Source organism: Arachis hypogaea, chromosome 8, assembly GCF_003086295.3.
Source record: "Arachis hypogaea cultivar Tifrunner chromosome 8, arahy.Tifrunner.gnm2.J5K5, whole genome shotgun sequence".
NCBI classification, from domain to species: domain Eukaryota; kingdom Viridiplantae; phylum Streptophyta; class Magnoliopsida; order Fabales; family Fabaceae; genus Arachis; species Arachis hypogaea.
The window spans coordinates 50,604,877-50,621,222 of NC_092043.1; the positions used below are offsets into that span (position 1 = coordinate 50,604,877).

A 16,346-nucleotide genomic window follows, 5' to 3' on the forward strand; every position below is an offset into this window, starting at 1 on the left:
GTTTTATTAAACTTAACATGCAAAAATATTTATCTTGTTAAATTTAATTTAGTATCAAAACTATAAATAAATAATTAAATCAATTCAATAAAAAATAATTAGTAGTGATAATGTATTTTTTGAAATTAAACAATTAATTAATTACTAAATTGAAGCTTAGTTTTTTAAATATAAGTGAAATTATTAGTGTTTTTCTTTCAAAAATTAGTTAAGATAAAATAATTTATTAACTATATTTTTTATTTTAAAATATATAGTGTTTTTTATTTTAACTTTTTAAAATTATATAATATTTTTTCATTTAACTCTTAAATAATTTTGCTTGTAATATATTTTTAGTTAAAAATATTTTTAATACCATAAATATTATAACAAATGGATTTTTTAATTGAGTGAGATTGTGGGAGGTAATCAATAGTTAAAAATTATAATTAGTAGTAAAGTAATTGTTTAAGAGCATATAATTTAATTTTAATACATTGACAATATAAATTTTTATATGTAGTCATTCAATCACATTTTTTTTTTATAATTATTCACAATGAATATAAAAGATTATTTTTTTTATTTGACGATACATAATTGACTAAACGTATAAAAATATTTAAGTTAATAATGTACAAAAATTAAATTAAAAAATATTAAGTTATTTTGAAAATAAAGAGAAAAAAATTCTTATAAGTTAATTTTTTTATTTTATATAAATATACTTTTTATATATAGGTTTAGGCTTTTTTAGTATATTTAATTTGTCTCTACTATTAAAATTTTTTTGATCTATCACTGTTGGTAGATGTTGATTGGGTGCTATTTGAAGAGAAATTTAAAGTGTTCTTTGGATTCATCAAGAAAAAGAGATATTTTTTACATTTTATATTTGTGAGTGTATGTTGGATAATTAAGATGAGGTAACTTAAATTTTAGGATAAGTTATATATATATATATATATATATATATATATATATATATATATATATATATATATATATATATATATATAAGCTTTGGCCTGATGGCAAATGCACAAAGAGAAGAACTTAAAACCTTGAACTCTTATTGGATTCCCTCTTCTAATAATTGTGACTAATAGTTACTATGCTATAATTATATATTATTAAAACATATATAATGAGAAAAAAGTACTTTAATTTCAAGAATAATTATAATCACATTGTTAAAGAAAAAAAATTCGTTAGTAATCACTATTAAATTTTTATTTTATTTTTATTTATTATTTTATTTTATTTTTAGAAATAAGATTTGTTATACTTGTCTTTCTTTAAGTAAGTTATGCTAGTCAGAAATTCATAAAAAAATTTAAAATTTGAAATTCTGTTAATTTATTAACGTAGTTTAAAATTTAAAATTCTGTTAATTTATTTTGCTTTTGTGTATATATATAGTTAATCATTCTTCTCTTCTATTTTCATTTAGATAAAAAAATACATAAATTCTCTTTAAAAAATAAAAAAATAAATATAAGAATTGAATACTGTGAGTATAAAAGTTGTATACGGTAATTTGATGTATTTAAATAATTTTATAAGTAATAGATTAAAAAATTTATTACTTTTGCTGATGTTATATAATATATTATTTGTCTAAAATTCTTTTACACTGTTATAATATAAAAATTAAATTGATCTTTTAATTCTTAAAAATAAAAAGTAAGAATCATAAGTATTTTTTAGAACAAATATTAGATAGATGTGTTTTAAAATAATAAAATTCATCATTATTACTTATTATTAGTTGTTTTTCAAACGGATTGGACTCTATAAATACGAAGACAAGGTCTCTTTCTAAGCGAAAACAAGTTCCATTGCGCAAATCCCTTTTTGCTTCTTAGTCTCTATTCAGAAAAAAAGCCATATTATTGAACTATATAGTATATCATCACTTACTTCTTTTTATTTTTCATCATTTGGATATAGATCAGATAAATGAAAGGGAGTAGTAGTGTTAGTAATCATTTATTGAAGCAGCAAAACATGATTATGATTTTGATGCTATTTTGGTTCACCAAGTTGGGCATGGTTTTAGGGCATAATCATGTTTTGGGAGTGCAGCCATTGTCAAAGATTGCCATTCATAAAACCGTTCTTGCACTTAACAATATGGCCGCCGTTGCAGCAGCTCCTACAGTGCTGGGCATTTCGGTAATTTCCAATCTAATCATTCTTAATGTTGATTTTGATTTATGTATTTTATTTTCTTTTTGTTGTTTCTCATCATTAATATATTCAATTATTAATTTGGATTTATTATTTAAGTTAAATTTTGATACACCGACGGCGTAAAAAAATATTAAAAAATGTGAACAATAGATATATTGGATGTTTATTTCACTAGATGTACCGATAATTATTTTAATATTAAGATTTAGATGATTAATTTAAAAGTGTAGTGTACTTTTATTTAATTGGTGGTTGTTTATATTGTTCAATATAATCATTATTTACTTAGCACTCGCCAATATTTTATATAATCGTACCGTCCTTTTGAATGACCATTCACGCGGTCAACAAAAATAATAATTTTTTTAATAAGGTGATTTTGCGCAATAAATATGTAAAATTATTTTACACTATTAGTAGATTAAAATTAAAAATTATATTTTATATCAATGACTTAGAATTAAAAATTTATTATTTAAAATTTAAAATTTATAATTTAAAATTCAAAAAATGCTACCATTTTTATATTTTTCGAAATGCATTAACATTGGTTCCTACTTACTTTAATTTGGTGGTTGGCTTGTTGCATCTCTTGGATCCTACTTTGTGAATGGAAAATGCTTATTGGATGTTGGTTTAATTTAGGGAAAAAAAAAAACATGGAAGGAATGAACAGCTAATTATATTCAATTATTAATTATTCCTGTTAGTATTGTCACTACTCGCTACTCACTATAAAAATCTAAAAGTAAAATCTTATTAGGATAATAATATTCTCAATGTCGGGTACATGCTAGTTTGGTCTTTTCTATAAATTATGATATTTAAACCCTTAATAAATTAATCAATAACCGGAGCAGGTAGAAAGCCTTTGCTATTTTATTTTAAGCATCATCATGTGTTAATATAAAATATTATTATCACCAGGAAATTAAAGTGGTATGATACATTATTAAAAAAAATCCAACTAGACATATCTAATAATCTAATAAACAAGTTTTTTTTTTCTCCTGATAGAGTCAAGTCTAAATCCATAATGCTTCAATAACTGTGTGTAAATATATATATTAATTTAACAATAGGGATATTTTTATGTATTTATTTTTCTCTGATATTAAATTAACACGAGTCACGCATAGAAAAGATATACAATATGTCACTACTCACTAGCAAGAAAATAAGTTATATTTAATTTTTTGAAAATTATACAGATGTTAATGTATATAAACCTTATTAGCTTCAGATTTTATATATGTAGGTTTAATTTTAGCATTGAGAATTTTTATTATTACTTATTTCTCTTAAAATTTTAAATAAATATAGTGGAATTTATAATTATTGTCACTATAATAGTTACGCTGATTATACAATTTTGAGAATATTAAAGTGTTATTTAAAATTAAATTTATATTTTTTATTTTTTAACACATTTTTTCAAATCTATTTAATAAGCATTTATAATATGGTTGCAGGGCGAGGATACAGCATGGGTGACTGTGAAAGTTCTAAATCCAATGCCATCAAATGATGACTGGGTTGGAGTTTTTTCTCCTGCAAAATTCAGGTAATGCGTGGAAATAGATTTTCTCTAATTTTTTTATATTTAAAAAAATAAAATGTGATTTTTTTTATCTTTTGAATAAAAGTTAGTAATTTAGTCAGTATTATTGGTAATAGTTATTAAATTAAAAAAAACAAATAAATCTTTAAATTTTTAATTTGAATATATAAATTTTTTTCATTAATTAAAATACAAAACGTCTTTAATTTTTAAAATAAAAGGTATTTAAATTTTTCTGTTTAAAATATATAAAAACAAATTAATTTTTTAAAAAAATTTAAATATTTTATATTTTAAAAAGTGGATCACGTTTTTGTATTTTTAATTAATTAAAAATATATTAATAACCACTCTGAAAACGTTTATTTAATAATACTTTCTCTATTTCATGAATGGAATCAGTGGATACATTCTATAATGACTAAATTTTAGTCATAAAATTCAAAAATAAAAAAAGTGAGTCCCATTTTTTTTATTTCTATTTTTAGACACAAAAATTATAAAAAAACTTCCATTCACGATAAGGGCATCTTTCAGTACGTTTTAAATTTAGTGACAGATTTAATGTATCTGATTATACGGAAAGGTTATTATGATTATGGTGACTATGAGATTACGATGCATATGAAATTTTTGCCAATATTTAACAAGTGCAGTTAAAATTAATGTGATATTGTTCTATTATTTAGTAATAATTTTTAATTTAAAAAAATAAAAACAAAAATGATTAAATTTAAAAATTGGTCAAATAATAAAAAAATATGACCTAAATTTAAATTATATTCTTTTAATATTGATAAAATTTTATAGCCACTATAATTGAGTCATATATATAAATCCGATGTAACCTAGTATATATACAACTCCAAAAATAAAATACAATAATCATTCGTGCAACTCAAATGTTCATCCCATGTTTATAAGATTGGTTAGAGTATAATAATAATAATAATAATTTCTGGATATGTCATTCAAAGATATATGAACATGTGAATAAACAAAATAAATGAAAATAAATTTATTATGAAATGCAGTTCAGGAAATTGTCCACCAGCACCAGACAGCATTGGCTGGCAAGAAACTCCATACATTTGCCAAGCTCCAATAAAGGTTAGCAAAGCTAATAAATCAGTGATATATATTATTAATAATTCAATTAGGAAGTCAACTTTTTTTAGCCAATATTAGAAATTTTTTTAAATTTTAATATACTCTAAATTCTTTAAAAAATATTAAAAAATAATTTATAATAAAAAATACTCTAATACTAAAACTAGCTACTTCAGAGTTGGTTTATTATACTTTTTTATTAATTACTACCTCCATCCACAAATAATTGTTGTTTTTAGAGGATTTTTCCCGAATAAACAAAAGTGGTGCTGTCCAAAAAGGATAATTACACAATAAACCTTACTTAACTTTCTTTAAAATTAATGCTATTTTAATTATTCTATTAGATTTTGTATAACTAAGATATCAAGGAGCTATAACTCAAATGACATAGTCTTTTCATCTTCACCTAGAGGTTTCGGCTTTGACATTTGAATCTCTCTCCTAACTTTAAAAAAATATATGTCAGTATATATATATATACTTTAATATTACTCGAATTATTGTAATGTAAAAAATGACTTGAATGAATGCATGTGACAGTACAAGTTTGCAAATCACGATAATTCAAACTATCTTAAGACTGGGGCAGCTGTTTTGAAGTTCCAGTTGATTAATCAACGTGAAGATTTCTCCTTTGCACTCTTTTCTGGAGGATTATCATCGGTAATGATTATTAAATAATAATACTCAAAATATAATAGATGAATTGAAATGCTGACTGGTATTCATGAGATTGATCACTGCAGCCAAAGCTTGTGGCAGTTTCAAAAAACGTAAGATTTTTGAACCCTAAAGCACCTGTGTATCCGCGTCTTGCTCTTGGCAAGTCTTGGGATGAAGTAAGTTCTTGAATAACATCCTTCAAATAGTTCATTTTGATGCAAAATCTATTGTATGTTTGAACATTAATTTTATATTTTGATGTGTGTATTAGTAAATGTAAATATCTAGATAATTCGTTTTGATTGGGATAAAGTATTCAGCGTGTTTTTATGACTATTCACACATGAAATATTAAAAAGTAGTTATATTTATTATGATAATATGTAATTAAATTCATGTGTTAGATATCGGTACACCCTTAGCACATCAAAATGAATCCTATTTTTATTATCAAATATTTTACACAGATATCTAATTACATATTTACATGTTCTTATGTTAATAAAAAAAAAATTTTACTACACTACTTAAATGATCATTAAAAAAAATAAAAAATGATTGAATTATTGTGCTATAATTAATGCTGGGGTTATGGAAATTGGTGCATGAGTAATATAAATTAAGCATTGATAGATGCTAACAATGTAAAGAAATGTTTAAACAAGTGTAGATGACAGTCACATGGACAAGTGGATATGACCATAGAGATGCCATACCCTTTGTTGAATATGTTTCTAATGGAGGAGAGGTTAGACGTGCTCCTGCTGGAACATTGACATTTAATCGAAACAGCATGTGTGGTATGAATTTAATTATTCATGATCTTTTTGAAATTGATTAATACTTAATTATTGATACAAATATTTAAATTAACGAATAAGTATGTGATTAATTTCGAAAATTCTTACAGGTGAACCTGCACGAACTGTTGGGTGGCGTGACCCAGGTTTCATACACACAAGCTTCCTTAAGAACTTGTGGCCTAATTTGAGGTTTGCATGCATTCAACTATCATATTTGTATGTTCATGGCATTACCACTACATGCCATTGTTTGTTCTAATTTGTTTTTTCTTTTTTTCTTGTTAAAAATAAAAACACAGGTACACTTACACGTTGGGGCATTTTCTGACTAATGGCTCTTACGTTTGGAGTAGGACTTTTTCATTCAAGGCACCACCATTTCCTGGACAGAATTCATTGCAACGTGTTATTATATTTGGTGACATGGGAAAGGTAGTACCAACTATTAGAATTTCTTTTAACCAAAACTTAGTAGTAGTGAACTCCAAACCTTTTTCTTCTCATGCAATCTTTCAGGCTGAGCGTGATGGTTCAAATGAATATGCTGATTATCAACCTGGATCACTTAACACCACTGATCGACTCATTGAGGATTTGGCAAATTATGATATTGTTTTCCATATTGGGGACATGCCATATGCCAATGGTTACATCTCACAGTGGGACCAATTCACAGCTCAAGTGCAAGAAATTTCATCAAGAGTACCATACATGATTGCAAGGTTAGTTGGCTTCTTGGCATGTCCCTTCATTACATTTCATTGAAGTTATCATTTTCTAGATTCTTATGAGACTGAAAAATATCTGGTTCAGTGGAAACCATGAACGTGATTGGCCAAACACAGGATCATTTTATGATACTCCGGATTCAGGTGGTGAATGCGGGGTTCCAGCAGAAACCATGTATTATTATCCTGCTGAGAACAAAGCTAAATTCTGGTAAAATTCCTTCATTATAAATACAAAATATGATGAAGCATCATTACCTTTTTGAATTTGATTTCAGATTATGGATGAAAAATTGGAAAAATGCAGGTACAAAGCAGATTATGGCATGTTCCGGTTCTGTATAGCAGACAGTGAGCATGACTGGAGAGAGGGAACAGAACAGTACAAATTCATTGAGCATTGTCTTGCAACAGTTGACAGAAAGCAGCAACCATGGCTGATATTTGCGGCTCATCGTCCACTTGGGTACTCCTCTAATTCTTGGTATGGCATGGAGGGCTCATTTGAAGAACCCATGGGACGGGAATCTCTCCAAAAGCTTTGGCAGAAGTACAAAGTAGACATTGCATTTTATGGACATGTCCATAACTATGAAAGAGTATGCCCAATTTATCAGGTAAATAAATCATGACTTGACAAACCATTGTTTCATTGCTTCATGATATATATATATATATATATATATATATATATATATATATATATATATATATATATATATATATATATATCGGAGAAATGTTAGTGTGCGCTCTTCATAAGTGACAAATGAAATGAGAAAAGATGACACAGCTAGAATGCTAATTATCTAAATGGCTATGATATGATGCAGAATCAATGTGTCAACGAAGAAAAAACACATTATTCTGGCACTGTGAATGGTACAATCCATGTTGTTGTCGGCGGTGGGGGAAGCCACTTGTCCGACTTCGTGGCGTCACCCCCTGTCTGGAGTATTTACAGGGACCATGACTTCGGCTTTGGCAAGTTGACAGCATTCAACCATTCATATCTCATGTTTGAGTACAAGAAGAGTAGTGATGGTTTGGTCTATGACTATTTCACCATTCATAGGGACTACAGGGATGTCTTGGCCTGTGTGCATGATGGTTGTGAGAAAATCACTTTAGCAACCTGAGCGTTAGACTGTTATGTCTCTGAACTTGTAGTGATTTTTAATGATCTTGTAGTGGAATGGAATAAAACACTCAAAATAATAAGGGCCTTCTTATATATTTACTCTCCCTGTAAGATAGAGGAAGACTGGCACATAACTTCCAATATATGAGTGGAAATCACTCCACTAAAACTTTATAGCCTGTACTATACATTCATGTGCTCCCTATCTATGTTGCTTAATGGTAGAAAACTAAATAAGATACATTACATCAGCATCAAATGAACCATAGACAAAATGAAATCGAATATGCACACCTGCTACCATCTTGGTTAAAGAAACTTTGTTGGCATTTGGCAAAATGCACTCTTAGACATGACAAATACAACTCCCTCTCTCTGAAAATGTGGGATGCTAGCAATTCTGCAAATCCTTGATATAAGTTATGGAAGCCATCAAAAAGCATAAACATCATTTGCAAACCAAAACTTTAGGTGAAACTTGTTAAAATTGGACTCAGTGCAAGATACTGACACTTGAAAGCCTTTATACATTTCTATCAACCATCCATTTCAATATCACAAACTTTGTTACTTTCATCAGCTGCTGAGTTGACAGATCCTAACAAATCATCAATTCTTAGAGGAGAGTGTCGAACACTGTATTGGAACATAACCTGTAAAATTGACAATTGCATTAAGACTACTACACTCAAAATTTCCATAAAAATGAATGATAAAAAATTAATATGAATCAATAATTTTTCCTGAGATTGTTGAACCAATAATTATCTATAGTGATTGTGTTAAATAGGATAAGTAGTGTTTCCCCTGGCAATCAAATGGTATACCTTGTGATTGCATTCCCTTTTAAAAATTAAAATAGCTAATATATGTTTCACATGGATTTGTCATCCATCCATAGCCAAATATTGGTCTTTTGATGAAATGAGAAGTTGTGGATAGTTTAAGAAGGTTGCTAGAATACTCCCTTACTACCTTAGAGAAACTATCAGCAGAAGCACGAGCACGGTTGGCCTTGCCTAGATAATTTAGATCAGCTTTCTCAAGTTTTCCATCCACCAAAACCAGTCCCCCTTCTCCAATTGCAAACCGTACAAGACATCCTGAATGCAACTCTGACTGCAAATAGAAGAAAGTTGTATAAAAATTACTTGGTAAAACATTGGGAAAAAAAGTGATTTTTGATGGTTAATTTACTTGTCTTTGCTTTTACATTTCATGATTGAAAGGTTGTCATACATTCCACCCACATGATTATTTTTCCCATCAATTGAATGATGTTCAAAAGAAAATCAATTTTCTAGAAGCCTTGTAAAGATACATTATATATAGTGGCAGAGATGCAGAATTTGTTTATTTTCACAATTAATTCAAGTAAAAGATACAGGAGCACAATTCTTTCCTCTTTCAAACAAACCTCATGCATAAAGCCTCCATCTAAACATCCAAATACTACAGGAGGATCATCGGAAGTGCACAGCTTTCCACCTTCTTGTAGCTCCAAAACCACCTGGTTTGGTAAGCCAGAAAATTGATCGATCATCATTGGACCATCAGCACTCATTAAAATTATCATATAAGGAAATAATGAATGAGTATGCAGACTTGAAGAATATACTTTATTTAATTTCATGATTTCATCTACCCAGTACCATTGCTACCAGGAGAAAAAAACTGTATCGGGAGACATGCAAAATCACACTATATCTTATATGGTAAAACTCCAACAGAGCAAGCATATACTTCACAATGAGGTTGTCTTACGGGATATACACTTTTTCTTGAAAATCAAATTTGTACAACTCTCAAAGAAATATAAACTATAAAGCAAGAAAATCGTTTCATAGTGTGCATAAAAAGATATACAAATAGTCAATCCATACATGCAATATTCAATTTGTCACAAGGGCCGGAAATCCATAAACACGAGACAAAACTGAAATATATACACAACAAAGAAATGGCATGACAAGGCAAACAATGAAAATATAAAAAGGAAGCATGGACAGCACCTGCTGTTGATTTGGAACCTGTCCTTTGCTATCTGTGTCCATAACATACTGACTGCAGTTCTCATCCTTCCAAACCAATGCTAGTGGTGTAATTCCTGTCTGATAGTGTGCATGCCTAAGAAATAAACCAAATCAAAAGGAATCACCAAAAAGAAAAGAGCGCATAACAAATGAAAATGGAAAATAAACTTAACCAAAAGCTCATTATTAGATACCACAAGTAATATGTGAGAAAAGGCCCAGACACTCTGTTATTAATTCACTGCATGTTATTTCTCAAGCATTAGGAATGCCAGTTGAGAAGACTACATTTCTCAACAAATATGCAAAACAATCCATTTGCAAAATCTGTGCATTCTGACCTAGGTTAGCATAATCGGAATAAATGTGTTTTGATATTGAAAGTTCTTACGAAATTCTCTCAACATCCACAGCAGTAGCACATAAAACAATACAAAGGTTGAAGAATACGTTGTAAGGAAGGCTTGTAATTACTTGTTATAAAACAGAAGACCATCTTTGACATAAGGCACCGATCCAGTATAAGCAGCACATAAACCACTCTGGTCACAGCAGTACACTGGAACCAAACTGAACCTATACTTGTGATAATGCGAGGGAGGTTCACAAGCGCCAGTCTCAGCAAGCTTGGAATTCAACCAGAAAAACCTGAATTCTGCGGCGCAATCATAAAGCGAGTAGCCCCGCCAGCAAACCATGTCAATCACATAGTAAGTCTGATCCACCTGATAACCCAAAACAAATGAAGTTTTTCAAGAACAAGATAGTGCAGAGAGAACAAGTGAAAGACACAAATTATCAAATTGCTAAGCGATACAAAAAATGGAGATGCCTATTATCACAATATTTATAGGATTTTATTTGTTTTCACATGTAAAAGTAACATCCCCCAAACTCAAAACTCTTGCAAACCTACACATCGGTGCACAAGAATCAAATTCTTTATATATATATTGCTTATAAATGGAACAGTTGCATTAACAAGTAAAACTAGAGGATCAAAATTGAAAATAAATAAATAAAATTAAAGAAAACTCAGCAACGAAATAACTAACCTCGTGAAAAATGCAGTCCAAAATGGAGTAAGACTGAGCAGGACCAGAGGAATCCTTTCTTCTCGCACCATTCGGTAACTCCGACGGAAAACGGTGCAGTATCGAACCGTTCCTTAAACGACTTATCGTCGTGCCGTTGCACGAAACCACAAAGCATCGTTTTCCAGAAGGCCTAGCAAACACAAACCTGCAAAACAATAAACAGACAATCAAATTTGAAATTCAAATTTATTTGAAACGAAAACTTCTAGAAGATTCAATTAGGAACGAGAGTAAGTAAGAACTACGAACCAGTCTTGTGAGAGATTTTCGGGAATGTCGATCATCCATTCGGGATGCATCAGCTGTTTCGCGAACCATTTCCGAGCCTCCGCGCCTTTCAGCTTCGACGCTTCAACCACGTCAAGCTCCTTCGGTGACTCGGGAGCTTCGGAGTCAGGTATAAGTTCGTCGTGAAGTTCGGGTTCGGGTTCGAGTTCGTGCGGTTGTTCGAGCGATAAGGCGGTGGAGGCGAGGAATCGAGCATGGTTCTGGGCGTCGCGTCGATTCTGTGCCTGCCGGAGCAGGGACTGCTGCCTGCGCTTCTCTTGATCAGAGATCAACGGTCGTTTGAATGGACGGCGGAGATCGTGCGGTGCCATGGCTAGAGCCGCTCCTTCAGCTTCTCTCAAATCACAACACAAAATAATATACTGAACACATACACAGTTTGGCGCTTTCCCCGTCGTTTTGAACGTTTTTTTCTTTTTCTTTCTTTCTCTTTTCGCTACACAGAAAAGAATCGTTTAATGGACCATCTTCAGGCCCAAAATGGGCATAGCTAAAAGTTCTGAATTTTTGTAAGCCCAAAAAGAAACAAGAGCAAAAACAAACCTACATCCGAATGCAACTCAATCTATTATTTATCTTATGACCAAAAATCATATCTATTATTTATTTTTTCATTTGGTCAAAAACAAAAAACACAAACACACACAACTCAATTGTTGACAGAAGCCATCATCTGAGCAAAAATAGTAGGAAGAGGGATTTGCGATATATGGTTGGGATTTGACAGAATAATGGAAGAACAGGCAAAGTCTATTTCCGATAGACAAAGCAGGTTTAAAGGCAAGGGATTTGCATGATAGATGGTTAGACTTTTGAAGAGGAAAATAGTAAAACGCAGTGATATATGGTTGGGATTTTGAAGGATTTAGAGATAGTTACTAGTTAGTATAATCTGAACCGGGTTTTTGAACTCTTAATTTTGTTAACACATAACTTGACATTCGGCTGAACCGGTCATGAACAGAGAACAGTTCAAGTTGAACAGCGCTACGAAGAAGTGTGTTGAGTGGTGAGTATGGAGCAATCGCTGTGGGGTCATTTGTCGCTTCTTCTGAGGGCCAACACAAAGGAATCCGTTGAATACATTCTTGAATCACTCTGGCGAACGCGAAAGTGCGGTCTCGACTCTTCAGAACGACGTGTCATCCAAGACATCCTCCAGCTTCAAAACGACACCGACCTCGACCCCGTTAGTTGCCGTTTTAATCTTCCTTCAATTTCAACTCACCAACTGTTTGTAATAATGCTTAGCTGAATTCTTTTTCTTCTCTTCTCTTCTATTTGCAGCTTCTGGTGTGTCTTCGAATGTTGATTCGGAGGTGCGTGTATGAGAACACGAGCAAGCACGAAATCACCAAGCTCTTTCCGAATGAAGTGTTGCCGGAACTGCAGAAGCTGTTGACGATTCTGTTGCACAAGTTTCAGCCATTGTGGCAACAAGATGTGCTCAAAGATAAGGTTCGTTCATTTACTTATTCTGATTTTGATTATGAGTGCGATTTTTTCTAAGGATTGTTGTAATTTGGGGTGTGTGTGTGTGTGTGTGTGGTGTGTTTCAGAATGTTGTGCCTAGGTTAAAGGCAATGACATGGAATATGGCAAATGTTGATGAAGATTCAACAGACCCTGCAGCTGTTATTAATTTGAAGGTATATAGGCATATAGCACCTATTCAACTGTAGTAAGATCAATCTCTTTAAATACTCTTTTCTTTTTTAGGGAGAATCACTAATTTCGTCCATGGAAGATTGAAATACTGATAAATTAATCACAAGTAGAGATGAAATTATTAGCAATTGATCTTTTAGGGGCTATTTTGTTAGTTTTTTTTTTATATTTTAGAGACTAATTTGCCAAAGCTGTGCCTGTAAGGGTTTTGTTAGTTTTTTATATCTTTGAGGGTAAAACATTTTTGCTAATATGGATTATAGAAAATGTATGGTTGAATGTCAATGCATATAACTTTTTTTTTGTTGCTGGTCATACAATAAAATTAAATTCTAAAGTTGCACATATGGTATTCAATGTATAATGGTCAAGTTCAACTTTATGATTTTCAGCTTCAAAATGATTCTCAACTTCACTCTGGAGAGCTTGATGTTAAGTTCCGGTTGGCTACGGACACTCTAGAGATGATGCTGAAATCAATGCACAGTATTAGAGACCAATTTTCAACCTCAGTAAATATTTTCCTGAAATTTGTTCTTTAATATAGTATTGGATAGGAATAGAATTCTATTTTTATTTTGGCTTTGTGATATTTTAATTAGCCTGTCTTATGTTGTTAGGAGGAGGTACCAAATGGCCATTAGTAACAGTAAACCAGTGGAGTTTCACACGAGATGTGTCATAAAGAATGGTATGCATGACTAACTTGGTGTGCTGCTTTTCTTAGTGTTTGTTTGGTTGTCAAGGTAAAAATTAAGTAGAATTTGTGGGTGAGTTCCGTGTAATTTTACACATTAAAATCAAAATGAAAATTTCCTTCTTATGTTCACTCTGCAACCAAACATACCCTTAGTAGACTAAAGCTGGCCAAATTTTTTGTGGCAAAAAATAATCTGATTGATATTTTAACCTAATCAAATTGCATTCTTGACATATTTGAAATTTTCTTTCAGCGAGGGATGCAACTATATTGTGTTGTGTTTCTACCCAAGTTGTTAAAAGTTTTTATTAGATGTAATCTTCTATGAGAAACAGTTCATAACATGTTTAATAGCGCTTCAATGGCCAAGTGATTAAGAGAAATGGAAATAAAATTGCCAGGTCGACTCTAGACTCCCCAGACCATTACATGTAAAACTGTAAACATCTGTTAGATTTTGAGTATATATATATGGCTGATCCTTAAACACTCTGTACTAAGTAAAGAGTGCTGTATTTACCAACTAAACCAATCTTAGCTCTTCATTTATTTTTTTTATATCAATGATTAAAATTTATAATTTATAATTTATAATTTAGGGTTTAGAATTCATAGTTTAAATTTTAGGGTTTATATCAAGGGGCGTCCTTACTTTCTCCAAAGCGCATTAGCATTTGCCTATATATATTGGTATGTGATTTAGTTTCAAATTCTCTAATTTGTCACTTCTGATATCTTGCAGATAATAGAAGTGTGTAATATCTGCCAAATATTGATGCTGTGTCTGTATTTATAAAGTTAATACTTGATGGTGATTTCAACTTGATCTGAGTTTTGGATCTTTGCGTATTTGAAGGGGGCATTCAAGCTGCATTGACATTTGTGGTGGTGGTGAGGGAGTAGTTGAAGCATGATTCGGACTGATCCTTAAAAACTGACCAAACCTTTGGCATTTGATGATTGGTTTGGTATTTATTATTATTTTTAAATGTTTATATAGTCATGCTTTTTAGATGAGAACATTCTAATCTGATACAACTTGCGTTAATATAACGTCATAGTTTAATGGATAGAGTAGTTTCCTTCCCTTGATGGAAGCTATTCTATTGCGTAATTCATGGATGTGACAACCCCATTTGTAATGGGAATATAGAAGTTTCAACTTTCAACAAATAAATATGCATACTTAATTACTTAGCATTTTTTTTATTAAACGCGAAAATAAAAATAGTACATAAAAGTTTAGATTAGTTTGGCGCTAGTCATCGCACTGAATAAAAAAGTAATGCATAAAATTTTCGGCTTTTTTAACTGCAAATACAGATATCTATGGATCATTTACTAAACTGACTTTTGTATTAGCAGCAAAAATTAACAGGTAATTGTAAAATATGAAATTCTTTTTACTGATCAAGACACATAATAGTTGTGCAATATGCAGACTATAAACTTTTGTTAAATAGTGATGTTTAAAATTTAGTGAGAATGGTGCCTCCTATTATTTATTTATTTATTTTGTTTGGTTCCATCAAGTGCAATCTTGTTACCTCTTTGTTGAACAAAGTTCCGTTGGATTTTCTGAAAAATCTAAGTATCTAATCTTACCAGCTGTGTAGGGATCCAGTGAACTCTTCCACCTGTTTTGGTTCTGTTCTTTTCTTGTTGGCAAAGACATAGTGATAATGTGTAACTATGTAAATAACAGAAATATCTTGGTTTTTTTGACAGTGGGAATGTGGCAGTCTCGTGAGGGATGTCATGTGATGTGTATTTCATTGGTTAAATGATCACAATATTCTTCCCTTTTTTTTCTTTTTCTTTTTTTCCCCTTTGGGTATAATCACAACAATATTCTTCTTTGTTATCAACAATCAAGTGTTTGGAATAAAGTTACCAATCTATATAGCCAGTTAGGGCGTGATTGAAACTGAAAGCGCCTGACCAAAAATAAAAAGGAAAGAAACTGAAAGAGGATATTTTTTTTTCTTTTTCTTTTTTCTTTTTTTTAAAATCCAAATTCAAATATAACTATTGATTGATTAATTAAAGTAACTAAGGAAGAGTAATACAATGACTTGTGTACAATGTCGAGAATTGGAATTCTGAAAAAAAGAAAAATTAAAATCGTACTTCGATAGCGACTTTATCTAATTATTATAGATATAGTTAATAGATTATTATCATTGACTCATATTTTGTATGCAAAGTTACTCATATATTAAAAATAAATAAATAAATAAAACGCAAACTAATAGTAGAATACAACTTATCCTAGTAAATTTTTAGGATTAAGTACTATTTTAGCATATATAGTTTTAGTCGAAAATCAAAATTATTAAGTATTATTTTGGCCTTTATAGTTTTAGTCGAAAA

The 16,346-nt window shown here is 30.4% G+C and overlaps 3 protein-coding genes across 5 annotated transcripts; 2 read left to right on the forward strand and 1 right to left on the reverse strand.

The window, feature by feature from the left end:
- The first annotated feature begins 1,813 nt into the window (after positions 1-1,813).
- On the forward strand, positions 1,814-8,392 carry LOC112708154 (nucleotide pyrophosphatase/phosphodiesterase). Of its 2 annotated transcripts, none has more exons than XM_025760313.3 (12): positions 1,814-2,160; positions 3,651-3,742; positions 4,774-4,849; positions 5,393-5,515; positions 5,599-5,691; positions 6,186-6,315; positions 6,426-6,507; positions 6,618-6,750; positions 6,835-7,040; positions 7,132-7,257; positions 7,354-7,663; positions 7,880-8,392. In XM_025760313.3, the coding sequence occupies exons 1-12, from the start codon at positions 1,945-1,947 to the stop codon at positions 8,183-8,185; spliced, it is 1,893 nt and encodes a 630-aa protein (XP_025616098.1). In that variant the 5' UTR covers positions 1,814-1,944; the 3' UTR covers positions 8,186-8,392. The 2 variants fall into 2 exon arrangements, with proteins under 2 accessions (XP_025616098.1, XP_025616099.1); XM_025760314.3 differs by having other exon boundaries at positions 6,672-6,750; positions 7,880-8,280.
- Positions 8,248-12,219, reverse strand: LOC112708155 (uncharacterized). The gene is made up of 7 exons (XM_025760315.3): positions 11,567-12,219; positions 11,276-11,462; positions 10,695-10,945; positions 10,200-10,314; positions 9,605-9,697; positions 9,163-9,306; positions 8,248-8,840 (listed from the first exon to the last, which is right to left on the reverse strand). Exons 1-7 carry the CDS (start codon positions 11,914-11,916, stop codon positions 8,724-8,726), a joined length of 1,257 nt encoding a protein of 418 aa, XP_025616100.1. The 5' UTR covers positions 11,917-12,219; the 3' UTR covers positions 8,248-8,723.
- A 401-nt stretch (positions 12,220-12,620) lies between these two features.
- Positions 12,621-15,150, forward strand: LOC112708156 (uncharacterized). Of its 2 annotated transcripts, none has more exons than XM_025760316.3 (6): positions 12,621-12,794; positions 12,893-13,063; positions 13,165-13,254; positions 13,666-13,785; positions 13,894-13,964; positions 14,716-15,150. In XM_025760316.3, the coding sequence occupies exons 1-5, from the start codon at positions 12,621-12,623 to the stop codon at positions 13,915-13,917; spliced, it is 579 nt and encodes a 192-aa protein (XP_025616101.1). In that variant the 3' UTR covers positions 13,918-13,964; positions 14,716-15,150. The 2 variants fall into 2 exon arrangements, with proteins under 2 accessions (XP_025616101.1, XP_025616102.1); XM_025760317.3 differs by having other exon boundaries at positions 14,830-15,150.
- Positions 15,151-16,346: the final 1,196 nt, after the last annotated feature.

Excerpts from the sequence above, each read along its gene's own strand:
- LOC112708154 (XM_025760313.3), top strand. The coding sequence starts at position 1,945 with ATGAAAGGGAGTAGTAGTGTTAGTAATCATTTATTGAAGCAGCAAAAC. Across the intron at positions 6,751-6,834 it reads TATTTGGTGACATGGGAAAG|GCTGAGCGTGATGGTTCAAA; the intron begins GTAGTACCAACT and ends GCAATCTTTCAG. Across the intron at positions 7,258-7,353 it reads GAGAACAAAGCTAAATTCTG|GTACAAAGCAGATTATGGCA; the intron begins GTAAAATTCCTT and ends GGAAAAATGCAG.
- LOC112708155 (XM_025760315.3), bottom strand. The coding sequence starts at position 11,916 with ATGGCACCGCACGATCTCCGCCGTCCATTCAAACGACCGTTGATCTCT. Across the intron at positions 11,463-11,566 it reads GAAAATCTCTCACAAGACTG|GTTTGTGTTTGCTAGGCCTT; the intron begins GTTCGTAGTTCT and ends ATTGTTTTGCAG. Across the intron at positions 9,307-9,604 it reads ATGGAGGCTTTATGCATGAG|TCAGAGTTGCATTCAGGATG; the intron begins GTTTGTTTGAAA and ends TTCTATTTGCAG.
- LOC112708156 (XM_025760316.3), top strand. The coding sequence starts at position 12,621 with ATGGAGCAATCGCTGTGGGGTCATTTGTCGCTTCTTCTGAGGGCCAAC. Across the intron at positions 12,795-12,892 it reads ACGACACCGACCTCGACCCC|CTTCTGGTGTGTCTTCGAAT; the intron begins GTTAGTTGCCGT and ends TTCTATTTGCAG. Across the intron at positions 13,064-13,164 it reads AAGATGTGCTCAAAGATAAG|AATGTTGTGCCTAGGTTAAA; the intron begins GTTCGTTCATTT and ends GGTGTGTTTCAG.